At 36.2% G+C, this 21,972-nt stretch overlaps 1 protein-coding gene across 15 annotated transcripts in view; it reads right to left on the reverse strand.

Moving 5' to 3' along the window:
* The window catches only part of PTPRK (protein tyrosine phosphatase receptor type K), a 384,844-nt gene that overhangs the window by 80,969 nt on the left and 281,903 nt on the right, over positions 1-21,972 (reverse strand). For all 15 annotated transcript variants that reach the window (XM_072333871.1, XM_072333868.1, XM_072333872.1 and 12 more), the window contains exon 8: positions 7,385-7,687. In XM_072333871.1, the coding sequence (XP_072189972.1) occupies positions 7,385-7,687 (303 nt within the window). The remainder of the gene's footprint in view (positions 1-7,384; positions 7,688-21,972) is intronic.

Below are 21,972 nucleotides of genomic sequence, written 5' to 3' on the forward strand. Positions count from 1 at the left end.
AGCTAGAAAAAGAGAGCAATAATTCCCATGTACCCCAGCCATCCCATAAATTCACCAAAAATGAAGCTTGTGAACAACTTCAATTATTTGAGAGAGCAACTAGAGTTAAAGCAAAGAAAGAAATATAAGTTGAAATGCTTAGATAAAGGAAGAGAAAGTTACTTTTAGTTTGAAGGACACATTTTGGTGGGTTTGAAGCTTCTTCTTCCCTTCCACCTTTCAGTTAAACCACTGCAAAAACATATTATTGCATAGGTTTAACAAAGGGAAGCGAGGAAGGTGAGAAGCAGAAGCAAAATTATTTGCTTAAGAAGCACACTATCTGTGAGCAAGCACACATATCCCTTTCATCTCACTAGTCAACACTAGGACATCATGGCTACTTTGTCAGCTCCCGTTCTTCTTTCTAAGTGAACTCTTCTTCATGTCTTTATAGATAGCCTATACTAAATCAAATCACCCATGACTACAACAAGTGTATATTTAAGTGAAGTACATTACTTAAGATTCCATATCAATGGCCAAGTATCTGAATAATTCAGATAGTGTATGTAGCTATCAAAGGAGTTGTGCTCTAACATTTTAGCCTCTGCACCCTCTCTTTAAAAAGATTCTGGTCCCATTGATTTTCTTTCCATTTGCAGACCTTGTGAAGTGTGAACCCATCATCTCTGAGTGACAACAGAAAACACTCTTTCCTTTGTATACATTACTCCAGGTCAAGCTTCCAGCAGGTTCAAACTAATGCTTAGCAGAGGAAATAAAATTATTAGGAGGTTTAAACTATATGGTTTACAGAAAAGCCTATTACAATAAGGGTGATGAGGCACTGGAGCAGGTTGCCCGGATTGGTGGTGGAAGCCCAGTTTCTGCAGATATTCAAAACCAGGCTGGATGGAACTCTGAGCACCCACCCTGATCTAGCTGTGCATGTCCCCATTCATTGCAGGGGAGCTGGACTAGACGACCCTTAGGGATCCCTTCCAACTCACACAATTCTATAGATTCTATGAATCTAAAAGATTACAAACTTAATCAAAAACAATCAGTAAAAGCCCTCAAAAACAAAACCTGAAACCATTTTTCTGTTAAAAAATATATATAAATGTGAAAAACGTGTGCACAGAAAAAGAAAGGAAGATAAAACAAATTTAAAGGGAATTTTAGTGGTGTTTTATAGGGGAAATGTCACAAGTTCATCTTTCAGTATTTAGATGCATTTCCAGAACCCTTTTGCAAAGCTATGCATTTGTATAGTGAATAGCTGATAATCTTTTGTTCTACAAATGTAATATGGTGGACTTGTATAAAAACTATGTAGAAAAAAAATTGCAAGCTATCAATTTGACACAAAACCAATTCATTTTAGAGCAATATATTTGCATTAAACCATGTCACAGACACAAACAAATTTTTATTCACAAATAGTGTCACTTAAACCTTGTTGTACACTAACTTAACAGGAAATTTATAGTACATTATTTCTGGAAGAACAATGTACTAACTGACACCAGCCTCTATAAAACTGAATTTATATTGCTTCTGTTTTCCTGCTACAAAATAATGAAAGTGCACGTACACAGAATATTTTTATTACTATACTCTGTGAAAGTCATGCAGAGTATTATTATGCAATGCAGTAAAAGCTGTGTGCAGGTATATGTACAGTTATAGGAAAAATTCCTTTGTGATACTCGAGAAGTAAAGTACATCAGCAACAAAGCTCATAACCATTCTCAGAAGGCAGATGCTCTTTTTCCAGGAGATGGTGAAAGACAATCTCTTCAACCACTTAAGTGTTATAAACAATTAAAATGGTCTACCTTTACATTTGCTCTGAGGGAAAAAATCTAGGATTTATCATATTAGCTTTATGCTTCCAACTGGCTCACACCTGCAGTTGCCACCTCCAGGCTCATGTAAGTTCCCCGTGATATAAAAATACAAACACAACTAATATAAATGCTTACAGTCAAGCTATTTCCTATGCCAACTGGCAGTGGCTCTTCAGTCTCAGCAGTGGTAGCATTCGCCATAGATATGGACACAAATATCACTCAGGGCTGAACCTGCACATTCAGCATTTGCTGAGCTATGGGCATTGGGCACAGGCAACCAGTGCATTTTACTGTTTAAAGCCCTTTTATCCCAAACATGGACTTCAGCACTTCTAAGCTCTCCGACTTGGAGACATTTGTCCATTTTAGGGTAAAAATAACCTTACATGTTGACAAAATGGTAACTGCACAACTTACTAAAACCATGCAAATCAGTATTCTGATGTGGGATTCAAGTAGTACATGGGCTGTCAATGAAGGCAATTATCAGGCCTACACATCACTCCTCGTTTCATTGCAGACAGCTTCAATAACTGTTAATCCTGGCCTGTTTTCAGGTCTAATTATGTCAAACACACCATTGCCAAGAAGCACCTCATATAGCATATCACTTTTTCAGCCATAAAGCTTCTAATATAGGTAACTAAAGGAAATGAAAGTAGAAAGTTGTTTCAGCCAGTGTAAATAATTCTGTGTTCCAAGGCCAATTTTTCCTCAGGTATTAATATAAAACCTAGCTTGTATTTCTACTCCCTGAAATAGCTTTAAACAACTTATTTCATTTGCTGTTCATTCAGCATAAGCCTAAAATAAATCTGATCGAAAGAGTCAATAATTTCAATATTTTTCTTTCTTTCCCACAAATCAAGTTTTCTGATGTTTTCAATAAAAAGTGCTCACATGCCTTTCTACCATCACTTTTCTCTCTCTCAACTACATGCTGTTAGGAAATCATACCTATCAACTGAAAAAATGATTGGGGTTATTTTCAAGAGCTGAAGGACAAACAGGTCATTCCAGACTCCCTTTATGAAGGGCGGTGGAGCATTTATAACCAGTTTCTGTTTGCTGCTTCTCAAGATGTAAAACCTTCTTCCTTATTTGATGATCTCAACGCTAAGTTTTGTGGCTACACAAGACATGTAGTGCGTTTATCTCCCTTTTTGTTCAAGGACTGAAGTCAATACCTTTAGTGAGGGCATACACGGTTAAATTTACATCAAATCCTTTATCATTTCATGATGAGTTTTGCTTTATTAACTGTAACTACTTGCCAATTTCCAGTAAGATTAGTATTTGGCATTCACTTGACATCTGTGCACATCACTCAGCTAAGTAAGTTACACTTTTTTTCGAGACAGTTTGCTATTTCAAGCAGTCTTTGCAACCTTCCTTTGCTGCATCAGGCTTACTGCCTCTTCATCTTGCTGCATTAACTTTTCTCCCAGGTGTGCTATTTTTGTTACTTGAACTATGTTACAAGCAGAGTTTTATATCTATGTTCTTCCAAAGCTCCTTAAAGCATTTTTTGTTTCCTTTGATCGAGACATATTTTATATCTCCTTTTTTTTTCTTTTTTTTTTTTTTTTTCCTCCCAATATTTTCCTGGGGTGCCAGAACAGCTTGAAAAAACACAAAGGAAAGAAGACCTCTCATAACAAATGTGAACGTGGAGGGGAAAAATATATATATATATAGGAGATATATATGTACTTCTAAAGGCAATTTACAGTCTACTATCAGCAATGGAAAAATACTAGATGTCAACTATAAACTCCTCTCCCTTGCAGCTGGAGGAATGTATTTCATATTTGTGTAATGATAGTATGCAAAAAACGTATTTTTTTCTTTTCTTCTTTTAATTTGTTTATTTATTTATTTTTCTCCTGTCTTTATAATATTTGCCTCTTACCTAGCTGTTTCCCCAAATGGTGAGCCAACTAAGATTTTCCAAGAAGCAATAATAGTGATAGAGTTGGATACTGGGTGTCTTAACCCTGTGCTGTAGCGCTATGTAGCTCTATAGAGCTGGAAGAACTACACTCTCCAAAAGATCAGTGTTCCTCACTTGTTTCCAATAAATGTTCCCTTTGGCCAAGACCAAAGCTTTGGTACACTTTATATCCCTAAATGGGTACTTATCCTATGACATATGACCTTTTTCAATTAATTGTTCTTTGGTAGTAGTTGACATTCCTTCACTAGGTCCAAGATCATCAAGTAATTTGAGTTTCACAATTTGCTTTCTCCATAGCTGTTCTCTCTTCTAGTGACTGTCACTATTTCTGCTAATTCACCACCTTTTCCATCTGTTTCCAACTGAAAATTAAGGAAACTTCTACATTCTTTAATTCCATTTACCATCCATTGCTTTTAAAAAGAGCTCCTTTGAGTTCACAGCATCTGCATTATGCAGCTCCAAGAATGTGCATAAATTGCTGATTTATGTAAAGTCATGGATAGTTTTTGTACTTTGTTCAACATGTCTTTATCCTGCATGCACACATTCCCAGATTTCACAGAATCATAGGGGTTGAAAGGGACCTCTGGAGATCACTGAGTCCGACCCCCTGCAAAGCAGGCTCCCTACAGCAGGCTGCACAGGTAAAACTTCCCACATTCCATATCGAGTCTTTCAATTATCCCCTGCTACACAGCAAGAGCTTGTTCCAAATCTTAGTGATTATGTGGTCTCTCCCTCTGAAAGATGGTAATTCAGCTGTAAACTAGTCAAATATTTCCCCATTTTGTTATTCTTTTTGTACATACTAACAGTATACAGCTGGTACTTCATTTTTCTGTGGAATTCAGCTCCACACAAATTACTACATTAAAAATTAATTTTACCAACTCCAGTTAAACTAAAATACTTAATTCAACAAGTATTCAGATCCAGCTCTAGTCAGAAAAGGGACTATTTTGGGGCTGTGTGATACTCTTGGCTTTGCTTTCATCCAGGTTCTGAATAATAAGCTAGTAACAGCTTCTTCACTTGTCAGTCATGGCTCAAAAGGTCTGAAGAAGAGATTCTGAAACTTACCCTACCCTTCTACTAACCATTCTCTGAATTAATTTTGCTCCTGGCATCATACGCTGCTCAGTTATCACTCAGTGCTCTGGCTTTTGTGATACCAGAGATCCATATAAGCCCAACATCCTCTGAATTTAAAGAATCCCAGATTTTCAAAAGTGTATAAAGTTTCTGGCAGAGTGACAGAAGAAGAGATGAAGGGTAACATTAAAAAAAATAAAAAAGGGAGAAAGACATGGAAGCATGGGGAAGAGCAACAGAAGATGAGGTCAAAATGGGAAAGAGGAAGAGAGGAAACCATTGGGGCAGGTATCTTCAACTTCAACAATCTACAAATTCCAGAAAGTGGTAATGTCCCAAAATTGTAATGAAAATCACATTAATTCTACAAAATGTACTAAAAGTATTATTACAATGAGGCTACTTCTGACTGTATGTGAAATATGTGGGGCACAGAACTATGCAGTTTACTGTACCTCTCATGCTTTTAGTTTGAATCCTGCTTTAGGCAACAAACTGTCTTTTCACACAGTTCAGATGGAAACTTGATATTGGACTAAACTCACACTCTACACAAATGCAGTCAACTACAGAAACTAGTTTACTACTGCTATAAGGTGTGCACACCACGCAGGTATGAATACCTCTTTGATCCTCTATGATAGCTAACAGCCCTCAAGATTGCATCTTGCTTACATGTCATGTATTTTGAAACATGTGACTAAATGGACACACACTTCCAAGTTAATCAATAGTGCATAAACAAAAACATGCATTTTACTCCCAACAGAATCAATGACTTGGCCTCATAAGGGGATATTTTCAGGTTACAAGCATAACTATCACCATTATGTCTAAAAATACCCTTCAATGTGCATTAATCCTTCCCTGAAGACAGCATTTGCTTGAAATAGTGTACCTCAGCAAATTCTGTTCCCTGCTGGCATGCTACTCCATAATACTGCCCAAAGTGTACAATTTTCAATGAGTATCCCGCAACAAAAACAGAAGACAAAATATATGCACCTGACTCTGTTCTTCACAATCACTTCTGTGATGAGCAGCTAACATCACTGCATACCCAACTACATAAAGACTCTACGAATCCACAACTCTTCTTGAAAATTCAATTAAAAAGAAAAAGAAAGTCATTTTTCCGTGGACACTGTAATATTGCTACTATTTTCTTAACCTCAAGGAAACCATAAATACTTGAATCATTACTCCAGATAAAGAAATAATTCATCATGAGTTATATTTATACTTAAATAGAATAATGCTAAAATTTGAATTGCATGAAACATTCTAATTTTGAACTTGTCAATAAATCTTCACGTGATGCATCTCTATCACAATAGCTTTTTACAGATCCTCATACTCTGACTATTTAATCAGCTGTTTTCCTTTCTTTATTGCAACAGTAAACATATTCTTCTTCTATTTCTTGTAAAACTGAAAATATATCGCAAAGAAAACCGCTACCAGATTCTAACCTTGCTATCCATATACATAGCTATACATCCCTCTCGTTTATTTTATAGGCAACAAACCATACTACTTTTTAAAATCCTATCTTTCTATGTAGCTATGCTCATACATTACCCCAAATAATCATTTTACTTTTTTTTAACACCCTACGGAAATATCTATTTTCATTTTGTTGTCAGTATTTCAATAAAATCTAAAGAAGAAAAGAAGAATAAGAAAAGGAAACTCAAATTGCTCATTGTTCTCACAGCTGTAACCTTATTCAAAAAAGTATCTATTTTAATAAATATCTTTAGTGCCAGTATTCTGAGAAGAATCGCTGAATGTCACCATCACTGTCTACATCTATTCTTTATTTCTCCCTGACTGTGGTAACTTAAACTGCCTTGTGTCAATGAAATTTCATCCAGAGCATTTTTAAGAGGAGTTGTTGAAAAATTACTCTAATCTGGCGGGTGTTTTAAAAATGCTAAATACAAGATACCGTAACCTAGAACATAAATAAATAATTGGTCAAATCTATTTGCTGAAGACTAGTCTTCTGCAAATCTTAAATAGACTTAAATCATCAAAACGAATATTTAAATACATTGCATTGTTTTTCAAATAGCATGCCTAAAATTCTGTGAGGAAGCCTTTACCTAACACCACCACATGTTTCTTGTCACCTGCTTTAACACAGTTTTGCAATATTTTTGCAATTTTTCAATAACTGGGAAACAAACTTTTTTTTTTTTTTTTTTTTTTTTTTTTTTTTTTTTTTTTTTTTTTTTTTTTTTTTTTTTTTTCTCTCTCTCTCTCTCTTGCAAGACAGAAAATCAGTTTAACTTGAGCGGCAGGGACAGTTTGGGCTATGTATGCAAGTTGACATCCATAGTATCTTTAAAGCTGCTGCTATAGGGCTAATTAATACATTTAAAGAACAGAACCTCAGTCTTTCAGGCTACATACTGTAGCACACAGTCAATTCCTTCCACCTGTCTGGACCAGACTTGGACATAATTTCTATAATAACATTTATGCATACCATCTTCATCTGTCTGGATAATGGTCTCCTCGCTTTCCTTTCTCCCTTCTGGGTTGGTTAAGATCATTTTGAGGCTGACATTTGTGTACGGAGGCAGATGATCCACAACATGCTGGGGTGCTTTGGGGTCCATGTCCAAGCAGTCTGCCTTGCTCTCGTTGCGTCCACAGAAGTAATGGTAGCATATAGTGACATTGAAAGTGTGGCAACGAGTGATATTGTAACCCAGAGATTCCCAATCCACGGCAATGTGTCTGGCCTGAATCTCAGCAATCTTCAAAGTTTTAGGTGTTCTCATAGGCTCTAGAAAACAGAGTAAATCAAAGAATAACGTTAATGTTAATGTTATTCACTCTTGCACAGAATAGCAAGAGATTCTGCAGATGATAGCTACAGGAATGTGAAAACAAAGGAGATGCACACAGACGTATTACTGGAAAAAGTACCATCCATTGCGCAGGTGCCCGAAGGCAAAAAAGTGCTACAGCCTCCATGTTTTTATTTCTTCTTCAGGCTCACTTTGCAGCTTTCATTTAATGATTAAGACTCATTAACAGTGAAGAATTGTTATTAATGGTGTAATGATTCAAAGCAGCTTAGAATACAGACAGCAGATGTAAGATTGACCAAAATGCCACCCAGCTGTCACCACTGTATTTCCTTCTTAATTTTCACCCTTTGCTCCCATTTATATTTTTACTTGAGAAAATTAGATAATATATCATAGTGATGAAGAGTCAACATTCACCGCACTATGATTTATCATGCCACAAAGCAATGCTGTATGCTAATTAGCTAATCACCTTAGTAAGTCAGAAATTACAAAAATGATGCAGACATTAACTGATGTTTATTAATTTTAGTAATGAGGCTATCCATTCAAACAAAACCCCTGAGAAATATTGCAAAAATGCTTTTAGTTATAACGCTGTTATAACTCTCTTCTTTCAGATCCCTAAAACTTTGGCCACTGCTCTGATCTGGTAATCTCTGAACTGTGACCCAAGTTCACCTGCACTCCCCCCCTCCCCAACCACATTCAACAGCAGAGGATGTGACACTCCCCAAGCTGTCATCAATCCTTCATCATCTCTCTAATGCATTAATTCCTCATGCAAGACTAACTTTTATTGTTGAGCTTAATTAAAATGATTACACAATGAAAATCATGGCCATGACTACATATACACTAGAGTTTCCCTAGAAATATACCAAGGGGATTTTTATGTCTTGCTAACACATACTTCTTCACTACAGAAAATACAGCCTGCTGTAGGTACAGCTGCAGCTTTGTGTCCTTGCTGGTGTAAGGTCAAAACCATTGAGATCATCCAAGAAAGTGAAACACAGCACTTCTCTTTTTGGGCCTAGCTCGCCCAGTGCGGTGTAACTTGCACTTATGAAATGAGAATCCCAATCATGTTTAACAATAAGTGCAGATGGTATATTCAAATAAAGAAATATAAATCAATATAATCTATTCAGATGAAGTTTTCAAGGCAAACCACATAAGTTTAGTTTCAAATACCAGAACAACCACATTCTAAATGTAACATAAAAGTATTCCTTAAAAAAGATGATACTAAAATGGAAAGAACTGTTGACTTTGCCAAGGGTAGAGAAATCTTGACAAACTAGAGGTCTGAATAATTGCCAGCTGTAAGAAGTTTAACAAGTGCTGGATTCTGGACCTAGGATGAGACAGCCCTGGATATATGTACAGACTAGGGGATGAGAGGGAGGAGAGAAGCCCTATGGAAAGGGATCTGAGAGTTCTGGTTTGACAGCAAATTGAATTTGAGCCAGCAGTGTGCCCTGGTAGCCCAAAGGGACAAGAATACCCTCTGGAGTATCAGGTACAGCACTGCTACTGGGCAAGGGGAGGGATTGTCCTGCTCTGCTCTGCACTGTTCAATCTCACCTCAAGTACTGGGTGTAGTTTGGTTTCCACAACATAAAAAGGACATAAAACTACTAGAGAGTGTCCAATGGAGGGCTATGAAGGTGGTGAAGGCTCTGGAGGGCAAGCTATATGAAGGGCAACCGAAGTCATTTTGTTTGTTCAGCCCAGAGGAGAGGATGCTGAGGGGAGGCCTCATGGTGGCTCAGAGCTCCTCAGAAGGGAAACAGGTGGGGAGTGCTAAGCTCTGCTTTCTGGTATCAGTGAGAGAACCCACGAGAATGGCATGAAGCCGTGTCAGGGGAGGGTTAGGTTGGGTGTTAGGAAAGGGTTCTTTGCCAGAGAGTGGGGGGCATGAAATAAGCTTGCCAGGGCAGTGGTAATAGCACCAAGCTGCTGGTGTTCAAGCATCTGGACAGTGCTCGCAGACATAGGGTTTGAATTTTGTGTGGCCCTCTGTGGAGCCAGTGGTTAGAATTGATCCTTGGGCATCACTTCCAACCCCTATAATAATATGACTCTTGTGAGTCCTTTCCAGCTCAGGACAATCTACAAACCTAGTCTGAAGGAACAAAAATTGTGCCTATTTGCTACTATGATCTATCCCTCTCTTTCTGGGATTTGAAAAAAATCTGTTCCCTTTGCCCTTAGGTACCAATTTATCACATATATGGGAAAAAATACAAATGCAAAAATAGATGTCCCAGGCAGTAGCTTTCTGAACATATTGTACAGTGCCACAATAGAGATGTGAAGCTGAAAGAAGATACCACTGAAAAGGTCCTCAAGAGATAAGAGACTTGAAGAGAAGGAGGAAAAAAGGTTTTTATAGAATAAACAATGGCACTTCTCCAAGTACCAACAGGTGAGAGGCAGTTGTAAACAAAGAAGCAACACAGCAATCTACTGAAGGAGCTGGTAAGAGTCTCCAAAAAACAAGTATTTATTTGGCTACTTTAAGTACTCAGAAAAAAACCCAAAAACCAAAAACCAAAAACCAAAAAACACAACACATTCAGGTGTTCCTTAGGAAAAAAAAGTATCACTAAAATGGAAGTAATAATCGTTAACCTTTTTAGATACATAAATGACAAGGAAAAGCTACACATCCTCTGATATATTTTGAAGTCTAAAAGACTAAATATTGTTTTGAATTGTAGGCTTATTTTTCCTTCTTAAGTAGATTTGTTCTTCTCCTTTTAGTAATCCTTTATTTATTCTACTAAACCGTGTTATGCTTCCATCCACCACACCAGAAAAACCTGAATTTAAAGTTTATTAGAACTGCTAAAAGAATTATAAAATGGTACAAGCCATTTGGCCATGACGATTGGAAACAGTACTGTTTGAAGTAGACTAATCAGTAGCAAAAAAAGCACTATACATCTTGCTTCATTCCTGACAAGTCTTACAATGCATTCATGCTATGTTATACAGAACTTTAAACAGAAAAGTTTTGTTCATCTTAAAGAAAAATTATTTTGCAATTCTCTGCAAATTTTACAAATGTGTCACAGCATCAGAAGAGATACTGAAAAGAATCCTTTATTCCACAGTCAAACACAAAAGAATGAAAGACAGAGTGTGATCTCACTTTCTCACTATTCCCTTCTTTGTCAGAAATTAAACAACTTCTGCAATATTGAGATGGTAATTAAAATCTACCGAGTCTCTCAACAGCTTTGGTAAACTCTGCCAATGGTCCCACTGCTTCTAAAAAGATGCTCTGAAACAACAATTTTACTCCTGCCTCCAGGCAACATTTATCTGAAGGATCTCTAGAGGTAAAGACCAATTGTTTTATACGACCACATCACAAAGCCTCCATCTGTAACACCTCACTAGAAAGCAATCTCCCAGTAATTATTTTTCTCAGATAAAACATCACTGAATTTTTGAGCAGGCTTCCCCAAAATCCCAGCATCTCATTAAGAATAATTCTATTCTAGATAGGAGCAAAAGAAACTGCTCATCTGCCACTTTTCCCTTTCCCCATCTTATTTAAAGGGACTTGAGTTTACTGAAATATTTTCTTTATCCTCCTGTGATTTAATTTCAATTTATGCATTATCTTCTGATCCCAGGATATTCTTTCTGTACCACTAGACCTAGTAAATTCACTTTTACCCTGTCTTCCCATTTGTTGCTTTCCCACCTTTTCCTATTCAGCCACATCTAGAACTTTCATGCAAAATGCCTGGGTACTCAAGTCCATAATGTCTTGCTTCTTTGATGACTTAATAACATCAAAATGACACACTCTGCTGAAGAGGGAAGAAATAAGACTCTCTCTAAATCTATTCATTTCTTTACCTATTAGCTGGAGTTTGAAAAATAGTTAATGACAGCATAAAGTCTTTACTATTTTCCAAACATTAATTTACCAATTAGCCTTGTGAGACAATTAAGTGTTTATGCTAATTCTGCAAGGAGAAAAAGACACAAAAAGGTTAATAACTTGTTCAAAACTCCAAGGTGATTTAAGTGCCAGCAGCAGAAGAAAACTGAGCAGTCCCCAGATTCCAGTTCACCTGTGCTCCAGCTTCCAGGTAGCAGTGGCTCACAGCAGCAGCCCTTCACTGACCTCATTTACACTTTATCTTCCAGTGCCTACACAGAAATGCAAACTTGACTGCACACTCCTAATCTGTAGCTCCTTTATAGAACGGTTCATGCCATTTTTCCTAGAACAAATTTGAAAGCATAACAGTGGCCTCACATTAAATGAAGTTCTGAGCAAAAGTTATTTGAAAAGTAATAGTTTTGGCTTATTGATTTCCAAGACAATACTATAACCCTAACACCTAGTTTTAATGAGGGGAAGGATTTTGAAATATTTTTTTTGAGTTTAGAAATTGAGTGAAGCAACACTTTCTTTGTTTTATAACTAATTCTCATTTTGAAACCAAGATTTAAAAAACAAAACAAAACAAAATTTAAATATTTCTCAAGACTTTTTTCTACAATGGAAAACACATTTAACACAGAAGATGCTTCCTTGTTGCGATGGCATAAGTATTTTGGCCTCCTGTTGTGAGAAATTCAATATCCTGAGAATGCCTCAAGCTCTTAAGCCTGAATGTCATGACTGACAAAGTCACATCCTCCTAAAGAAACTGAGCCATGAGGCATATGGAGGGCTTGGTGATGGTGTTGCAGTACAAATTTTTAGACAAGTGAAAATCTGTAATTTGTTCTTCATATGAGTAGCTGAGGAAAGGACCAGTTCAGTCTTAACTGGGTACTGCAGGGCACAGTTTGTACTATTTTGCCTCAGTATGCCCTTCAGTCTGCATGATTTCCTCCACTAAAACAACTGCCCCTCTCTCACAGGAACATGCTCCCCTCTACCAGACTCACCTTGTCCACGGTCACTGCTATGGCCTCCATGCATTTCCCACTGCTGTTTACTGCCGGCCTCTTCCTGCACCTGAACTCCATTACCTTTCTCCTAAACACCCTCATTGCATCTCTTATCTAACAAATGCTACCATTCGCTCTCTCAGATCCATCACACAGACTGAATGCTGTTGCACTTACCAATTAAAAACAGAATCACTGAGAGAATATAAAGAGAACAGAAATAATAATAATAATAAAACACATAATACAAAAACAAAACTGAATAGTAAAAGAGATTTCACATTTATACAGTCTACTAAATCCTCATTCCTTATTCAGAAACAGCATTAAGTAAGAGAATTACATGCACATGGTATTCATTTGCAACAATTTATGGATCAGAAAGATTTAACTCAATGTTATGGGATAAAATAAAGAAAAGCTTCAGAAATTCTCCAAAGGTTAATAATCCAGGGATAGCTGGCAAAAGAGACAGAACCTGCTGACCTCATACCATCTCTGAATTGCAGGATGATTTAATAAGAAGCTCCAGATAACAGATAAAATGAAATTCAATTTCTTTAGTACTTGATAAGCAACACGTGATATGACAGGTCAATATCAGAGCCTCTTTGTAGAGATTATCTTCACTTATACAGAAATGGCAGTGAAAAGACTTCAGTTACAGAAGGAACAAGGTGGTATCATACATTTCCTCAAAACCAATTTTTAATGATAAAACTTATTACCTAAATTAAAACTATCCCATCAAATAATGCTAACAAAGCACGATAATTCTTTTTGGTTTCCTGTCTTCCATCAGAAATCCTAAACATTGTTCGCAATAGACAGTCATATGCAAGGGAAAGGAGGATAAGATTTTCTGATCAACAGGTAAAACATTCTTTTGTTTGTATGAAGTGGAAAATTACCAAATTTTAAAGCACAGACAGTTCAGATAAATATAGTGCTTCTTGAATAACACCATATGCTGTCATCCAATGCATCCTGCCAGAACATGCAATTTTTAATTGGAGTTGGCTTTCTGATTTACACATTTTTTTGCCCTCCTTGCCTCCTCATACTCTTTCTGGTATAGTAGTAGACTGTGGGGCTGACTTCAAACCTCTGCTTTACCTGCACTGACTGAAATTCATACCAAGCTTAAGAGTATCCAGTCACTTCTGTTAATGACACAGAAAAAAAAAAAAAAAAAAAAAAAAAAAAAAAAAAAAAAAGAAAGAAAAAAAAAAAAAGAAAAGGAATTTTAAGCTTAAGAGGGAGATATAATGCATAAATCTACAATGCCACTCTCTACAAGAAAGACATTGAGGCCCTGGAGTGTGTCAAGAGGAGGGCAACAAAGCTGGTGACGAGTCTGGAGCACAAGTCTTATGGGGGGCAACTGAGGGAACTGGGATTGTTTAGTCTGGAGGAGGCTCAGGGGAGACCTTGTCCCTCAGTACAACTACCTGAAAGGAGGCTGTGGCAAGGTGGGGGTCAGCATCTTCTCCTGGATAACTAATGATAGCACTAGAGGGAATGGCCTCAAGTTATAAAAGGGGAAATTCAAGCTGGGTATCATGAAAAATGTCTTCTCCAAAAGACTGACCAAGGAGGTGGTTGAGTCACTGTCCCTGGAGGTGCTCAAAAAATGTTTAGATGTTGTACTAAAGGACATAGTTTACTGGGGAAATATTGGTAGTATGTGGATAGTTGGGCTAGATGATCTTGGAGATCTTTTTCAACTGTGGTGATTTTATGATTCTGTAAGTTTTGAGCAATGTGGCGCTTATATACATTAAAAGCTCCTAAATACAGAAGTAAGTGTATGACAATTACTAAAGGATTAGTGGATTTAAGATAGCAACCCTGTAATTTGAAACGCATTGTTTCTGACCAAGCCTCCTTTAATTATCTCTCACTGACATTTAAAAATAAAAGACAGGGAGAATATGTCCTAATTTTTCTGCTAATATTCTCAGTGTCTGAACACCCACTGGAATTCCCCAGACTTTTCTTTTTGAGAACATGAGCCTCTCTGTCCTGTGGCTTCTCCTGACCTTTACAGGAAGGGTATCTCCTTGGCATGTGGGAAATAAAAAGGAATTATTCTTAGATGTCACTGTGGCTCCTGCTGCTTCCTCGGTTCATGCAAGGTCCTACAAAAACAAAATGTTCCCAAAACTCACAAAATGTTACAGTCAGGCTGCTGTAAAGAATTCTTCTAAAAAGATCACTAAAAAGAGCTCATAAGAATGGCATGAGTGAAAAACACTGGAGGAAGTATAACCAAAGCCGTAACAGCCATGAAACGTGTAGTAAGAAAATGATCTTTCTCATTCACATATTTCAGCTGCATTACTTTCAATTATTACTTCTGTTATTAGTGAACAATGAATTTGAGAAGAATATTTTATATAGATACTAAGTTTCCTCTCATCCTAAACGCAGTTCAAATTGATGTATACAAAAAGCATATCACTCACTGAACAGGACTGTACTGGATTTATTACAGATTTCAACAGACAACCAAGTCTGAGCACGAGAGAACTTAAGCTCTGATCACTTTTGCATTTCTCTGAGTTACCTGCTATCTGTCAGCATCCTATTTGCCTTTTTGGATGCCTAACTTTAAGCTTCTAGTATGTAAACGTGCTTTTATACCACTCACCTAAATTCCATTTATTATTAGGTTAGAAGGAGTAAGAACCAAACATACATACAACACGACCAGTTGAAGAAATTTAGGAGGAGAGAAATTGTGCCTTGAAAGTTCTTGATCATTATCTCCACTGATCAAAAAGGCAACCTGTGACAGTAGTGGATATCCTTGGATATATCTACAGCTGGTCTGATGACTTTCCTAAAGGCTCCATCTACATCAGCAACATGCATAGTGCATTGAAGAAAAGCACTGGGGCTTAGGATTTTATTGTAAACACGTTGCATAGTTTTACTAGCTCTGTTTTGGACTCTTGAATCAGTTGTCCTTCAGTGGCTGGACATGCATCACAGAAACCCATTTTCCAGTACAATTTCAAAGAAATCTGGTTTGCACATTCTGTGACAGCTCTGTGATACAAAAGAAAGTGTATGAATTGGGGACAGTCATGAAATTTCCATCAGAAGTGCACTCCTATAGCAAAGCTAAATCACTAACAGATTGTCTCTCAGCCTCCATTAGAAAAATCCAGGCCAACTTTTTTGAACTGGAGCACCCTATAATAAAATTATGTTACGAACTAAGAAAATTCTAGGTAAGGTTATATGTCCTGGGATACACATGATAAAAACCCTATGTTTCAAGGATGTACAAATCCAAAAGAACTGAGTTATAGTCCCTAAGGAACACAAATCATATTCCAAATGCCTAAATTACACTGCAAATCTTGCATGGAAAACATGGATCCTACTGAGGTATGACTGTGGATGCCTAAGGGACATGTTTGCCAGAAGATTACCTACAAATGTAATCTGGAATTGGATATCGCTCTTGGCAGAGTTTAATCTGTCTAAATACAGCCTTAGTGCTGGAGACGTAATGGCTATGACATATCTAAAAGCAATGCATATTTCTTTAGGATCTTCTAGGGAGAACAGATCTTAAAACTAAGTTGATGTAAGAATATATGCTACCAACAACAATATGATAATATTGGAAGGTTTCAGACATCACAAGAATGTCATGTATTTCAGTCCACCTTCCTTGAAGAGCTCTTTTTTTTTTTTTTTTTTTTTTCCTTAAATGACAGAATAGTTCATGTTTCCTTTTCCTTTCCAGCAAATTTTTGACCGTATCTAAGCAGAGTTTAATGCAAAATCAATTAACAGCACTGGCTTCATCTTTTAATAACTATTTAATGATAGTTCGTGGATTGTTTATCTAGAGTCACAGACTGCCAACTTGTGTGCATCCCTAGCCAAAACCACACCAAATTATACTTCTAATTGCATCAACAGAGACTTTTCATATATTATTGGAATAACAGCTTCATGACTCAGGTACTCCACTTTCAAAGTATGTGCAGTCTCCCATTTTCGAAGCACACATAAGCAGGACATTAGCCATGTACATAAATACAGATAGAAAAGTCTAACTAAAGTGTTTTTTTTTTCTTCTCTTTCCTCAAATCTTGTTCCATATTCCATGACTTTTGTCAACCAAATCTGAAAACTCGGGCCTTTAATCTTCTTAAATTTAGAAGCATAAAGAAATAGTGAACATCAAAGAAAGGAAATTCAAATGAAGTTGAAAGAAATCATACAATTTGAGGTAATTTCAGCAGTCAGACATAAAATGAAAAATTAACAGGTATGTATTCTCACAACAAAAATAGACTTACTGAGCATCTTCTTTTTCAGATGTGTAACATATACAGAATACAACATAAATATGGATACAAACACAAAAGGAATTTGCTTTGTGTACTTCAGCATGTCCACTTCTTATGTGAAATATGCACCCGCAATAAATAAAGCAATAGCATTTATACTGTACTAGCAATACAGATTTATTTTGTTGCTAATGAAGGTTATAATGCTACTGCATGAAAATCCATGAGATTTTTCTCTCTTCATTTCAGTCCGCAACTGACTTATTAAGCCAGCTTACAAATTTCTTATTGACCACATACCTCAGGGAGCTGAGGAAAACATCTAAATTATTACATAGATAATTAGCCGTACTACACTAGTTTCAGTAGTAACGAGGGGATATTGAATATAGTTAAGAAGATATCTTTTTGGATGCAAAAATATAGCTGTCCCCTCTTCAGAGGTATAGTAAACAACAAAATATAACTTGTCATGACTGACAACTATTTGCCCATTCCCTCTTGATAGGATGTTTATTCTTTTCCCTCCATGCATGATTAACTGTTTGTGCATCCTTCACATGTAATCAATAGCTGTGAAGTCTTGTATTAGCTTTAAAGATTAAACATCCCCCGATAATAAATTCCATTGATTGCTCCAGTTTAGTTTAGCTGCAGGAATCCCACTTTATTTATTTATTTATTTCCGGGAGTTTAAATTAAAAGGAGATATATAGTCTAGGAGGAGAGAGGAAAATCTGACATGACCTCTTTAAACTCATTTTTCCAGATGAACAAAGCTTATTAAGGATTGTAAAACATGAATCTGTGTGTCAGCAAGCATCAAACTGCAGGAGAAAACAGGGAAAGGCAGACATTTTCAAATTTCTAGGAAAAATGTCCAGGACTGCAACATTGGACATTAACTGTCCGAAGCCAATTTAAAAAATTAACATTGATGGCAATAAATGAACTTTTTACTTAGTAATAAAATAAATTACAGGAAGGGCTTTACTAAATCATCATTTAAAAAAAACAAACCCAACCAACAACAGAAAAGAATACACATTTACACGCATATACAAACACTTATCTTACCAATTCAGTGAACCTAATCACTGAGCGCTATGAAGAAACCATTTCCAAACACTTATTTGAATGCAAATTACCAGTTCAATAAGATGGTACATTTTTCACTTCTCTCTGATCCACACTCATAAACATTACTTTATGGCTTTGTTTACAGACAACCTATTTGAATGCTTAGGATGTTATAAGTATTGATGCAAAATACCTAAGCTGGAGGAATGTAAATAAGCAATACAAGAGTTTTCTACAGGTATCATAAAAGTTTCAGTTCCTTCCTCTGGAGTATAAATCTTTAGTTCTCCATGTCAGGAAACATAAATATGACCATATGAAATAAAGCGGCCAATTGTGGAACACAGTCAATAGTAAATAAACAGAAAACACATTAGAAAGATTCAGGAATAAAAGTAGTGTCACATTTACCTCTGATGACTAAGAATTGAAACCTGCCAGCAACTTTGTCCTTCTGATGCTGTGCTTATAAGTTAACACCTAGAAACTTGATGATCCTTGAGGTCCCTTACAACTAACATCATTCCATAATGTTCAGAATTTCATATAGTTGGGGTATATATATGTCATCTAAAGTATGATAAAACTTGGGTGAAACAAAAATTCATCAAGTGGCTTAAAACATATACCATAAATGAAACATGGCATTGTCAGTACTATCCCTTGTTAAATCATTACTGAGTGTCTACTGTGTGTACATCATACCTGCCTATTTCACAGAAAATCATAATAAGAAAGGACATATGAATGCCCTTTACCACATGTAAATGATACTCTGTCTACAGCAAATCTCAGCCTTCTCCTCCTGGAATACAGCTCATTTGTTGCTGTTATGGCTCTCATTTAAATTTTAGATGAACAACATATGTTCAGCAGTGGTTGGTACCACGCCACTATAAAGTTATGAGATTGAGACTCTGATCTACTTAAGCTTTACTGCAATGGAGAATGAATAAAAAACAGATTTATAAAAATCAGGCAGAAACTTGCATTTTAAAAAATATTTTCCTTTAAACAAGTATAGAAGCCTAAGATAAATTACTAAAGGACTGTAAAATTACATTAATGTATAAACTTACTGTTAAGAGATTCAAATGATTAAAATAAAAAATTTACCAGTGAGTTCACTGTAAAAGTTTTGAATTAAACCAGGAAGATTATATTAAAATATATACAGGATCAATGAAAATTACAACATTTAATGTCAAAAGAATGTTCATAAATCTATCACTGTATTACATAATGCCTGTTGTCTACCTCTTGTCTTGCCTATAAAAAAAAATACTAGCATTAACCATTTTTTCACTCCAAGTGTCAAAGCCTACTGGCTTCTATTGTAGAGAAAAGTTTTCCTTAAATAGCTGGACATTTATTTAGTGTATATATATATATATATATATATATATATTTTCCCATAGTTTCAGTCAAAGCTAGGATTATATGTTGAAAAGAGAAGAAAAATTATTATTATTATTATTATTATTTCCATAAATGTAGACAAAAAAAACCCAAAAACAAACAGGTGAGGTGGGCAAAAAAGAATTTCTCTACACACAAAAGTCTTGAAGTAAACAGAAACAATTTTCAAAGGTGCTCAGAACTCTAAAATTCTGGAAAGGTGCAAAACAGGAAAATTATATAGCTGGGTATAGACAGTACCCAACTGTCATGAAACTCATCACTCTTGAATTCAGATGAAACTTTGGGACCTAGGTCACTTACCAAACCGTAAAAACCTGAATAATGCAACTAAAAAGCTTCTTAAAATACTGCTCAACAATTAAAGCTGATTTAATATGAAAATGTGATACTTTTCCCTGTTTTAGGAATACTTATGCATCGATCAGCACACCTTTAGATGAGGTTGGTTTACCAATGTTGATACATGCTGTCTGTGCAGAATTCACATGGTGTCCATTCTCTTTCCTAAAACCATCTAGCTACCCCAAGGTTTGCAAGGACATTCTGGGAGCCTGGACCCAGACGAGATCCTGCAGAAGCTTAGTTCCTTTGGATGTTAATAGTGAGAATAAGTCCAGGTCTGCAGAGAAGAGCTCTTGAGCTATTCTTCCATGTCATGGACCAGGAGCCTTGTGACAAAGAATGCAAAAGTAAAGAAAAGTCCTCACTCACAAAAGGAGGCACAGGAAAGCTGTAAAAGTGCTTTCCAAAATATGCTATGTTATCTAAATAATGTATTTCCATTTAATATTTAACTGTATAGAAGACTCTGAAGAAAACTCTCTCCCTACTGCTTCACATTCAGCCAACTAGTGTTTCTCTGAGCTATTGTTTTCTGGCTAAACAGACACTCAGAAATTCGGAACAGACTTCAATAAACTAAGAAAATTTGTTTGAGAAACAGTTTTTCTGCATACTTCCTGTGAGCACTTCTGTTTTATTCCCTGGTACCAGGACACAAAAATGCTACTGAAAAAATGGTTCAAGAATGTCTGCAGTCAAAAGTAAAACTGGATATGTGATAGTATAAAAAAATAGTAAGGCCAGACATTTACTGGATGCAGCAAAAGGAAAAAAAGATTTTAGATGCTGTTGATAGTAACGTATAATCCTTTTGAAATTAGATGTTTTGTATAGAATGTGACTATTTAATGAGCAATTGATCTTGCTTTATACAGAACAGATGGTGTTGTTAAATGTAAAACCAACAAACCTAGTTTTCATTCACATGCAAATATAAAGGATTAGCTCCTCACTTGCAAAAGAAGTCACCACTCTGTACTATATCTTTTCTTATTCTAGGTATCTACCTAGTCCAACTGTCAATCTTATTCAATAATTTTACAACGTTTTGACTTTCAAAAAGATATTGTACTAGCACAGTTGTCTTGGCTACATACTTTCAGCAAAGCAACTGCTGATGTGATAGTGAGACCAGCACTATTCTAACAGTCACCCAAGAGGGTGTCAATCATGCTTGCTGAGTAAGTGGAGCATCAAATTATTTTTTTATGCCTGTGTTGTACATGCTGAATCACTGTCATTGTACAATCACAACAGAATACAAAAAAAGAAAAGCAGCCAATTAGTCAAGTCAAGGCCACACAGGCAGACAGACTACAATTTGGAAGTGTGGGCTAATTGCTGGACACCGGTATTACATCACTTTGAACAGATTTATTGCTGAATGCAATAAATGCTTCAGAGTAAAAAGAACAATCCACCATTCCAACATATTAATAAAATGCTAAGAAATTCTGCTGAATGTCTCTTAGTAATTTTAGAGATAACGTCTCTCTGCTGTCATATTTTAATTTTAATTTTTTAAATCTCTTCTAACTCAACCTTTAGGGGACTCGCATAATAAGCACACATGCAATCTACTACTGTCACGTCTTGTCACTACAATCAACCCCACCAGTTTACAACTGACAACCATGATAATCTGCTAGATTAAGAGTCTGTTGTAGAATGTCTTTAATATCTCTACAAATAGGAAACTCCTCAGAGGTAGTTTGAAGACTGCAGATTTTTTAAAAATTTTTCTGCTTCCCACTTCAAACATATCTGATTTACGACAGCCTTTGCACACCCTCTGTGGCATGTTCATATTTGTAGCTATTAAGACTAGCAAGAAATTACTGGTCTTAATCACCCACTACTGGCTAAGATCTCTATAACTATCTTCTCACTTTCTCCTTGAATTGACCCTTGTAGTTATGACAACTCCTGTCTCCCCAAGTTCATTAAGGCAAAACTACAATATATAATAAATTGAGATGCCATAATTTCAGTTAATATATGTGCTAATAAGAAAACAACCACCACCACCAAATACTTGCATTTACCTTCACCTGTCCTTTTACTTGTTCCTACTGACTCACATATCTGGAAGAGAGACTGAAAGATAGAATGATAGTAGAATTCTATTTGGAGGGGATCTCTGAAGGTTGCATAACCTAAACTTC

Source organism: Excalfactoria chinensis, chromosome 3 (assembly GCF_039878825.1).
Source record: "Excalfactoria chinensis isolate bCotChi1 chromosome 3, bCotChi1.hap2, whole genome shotgun sequence".
NCBI lineage: Eukaryota > Metazoa > Chordata > Aves > Galliformes > Phasianidae > Excalfactoria > Excalfactoria chinensis.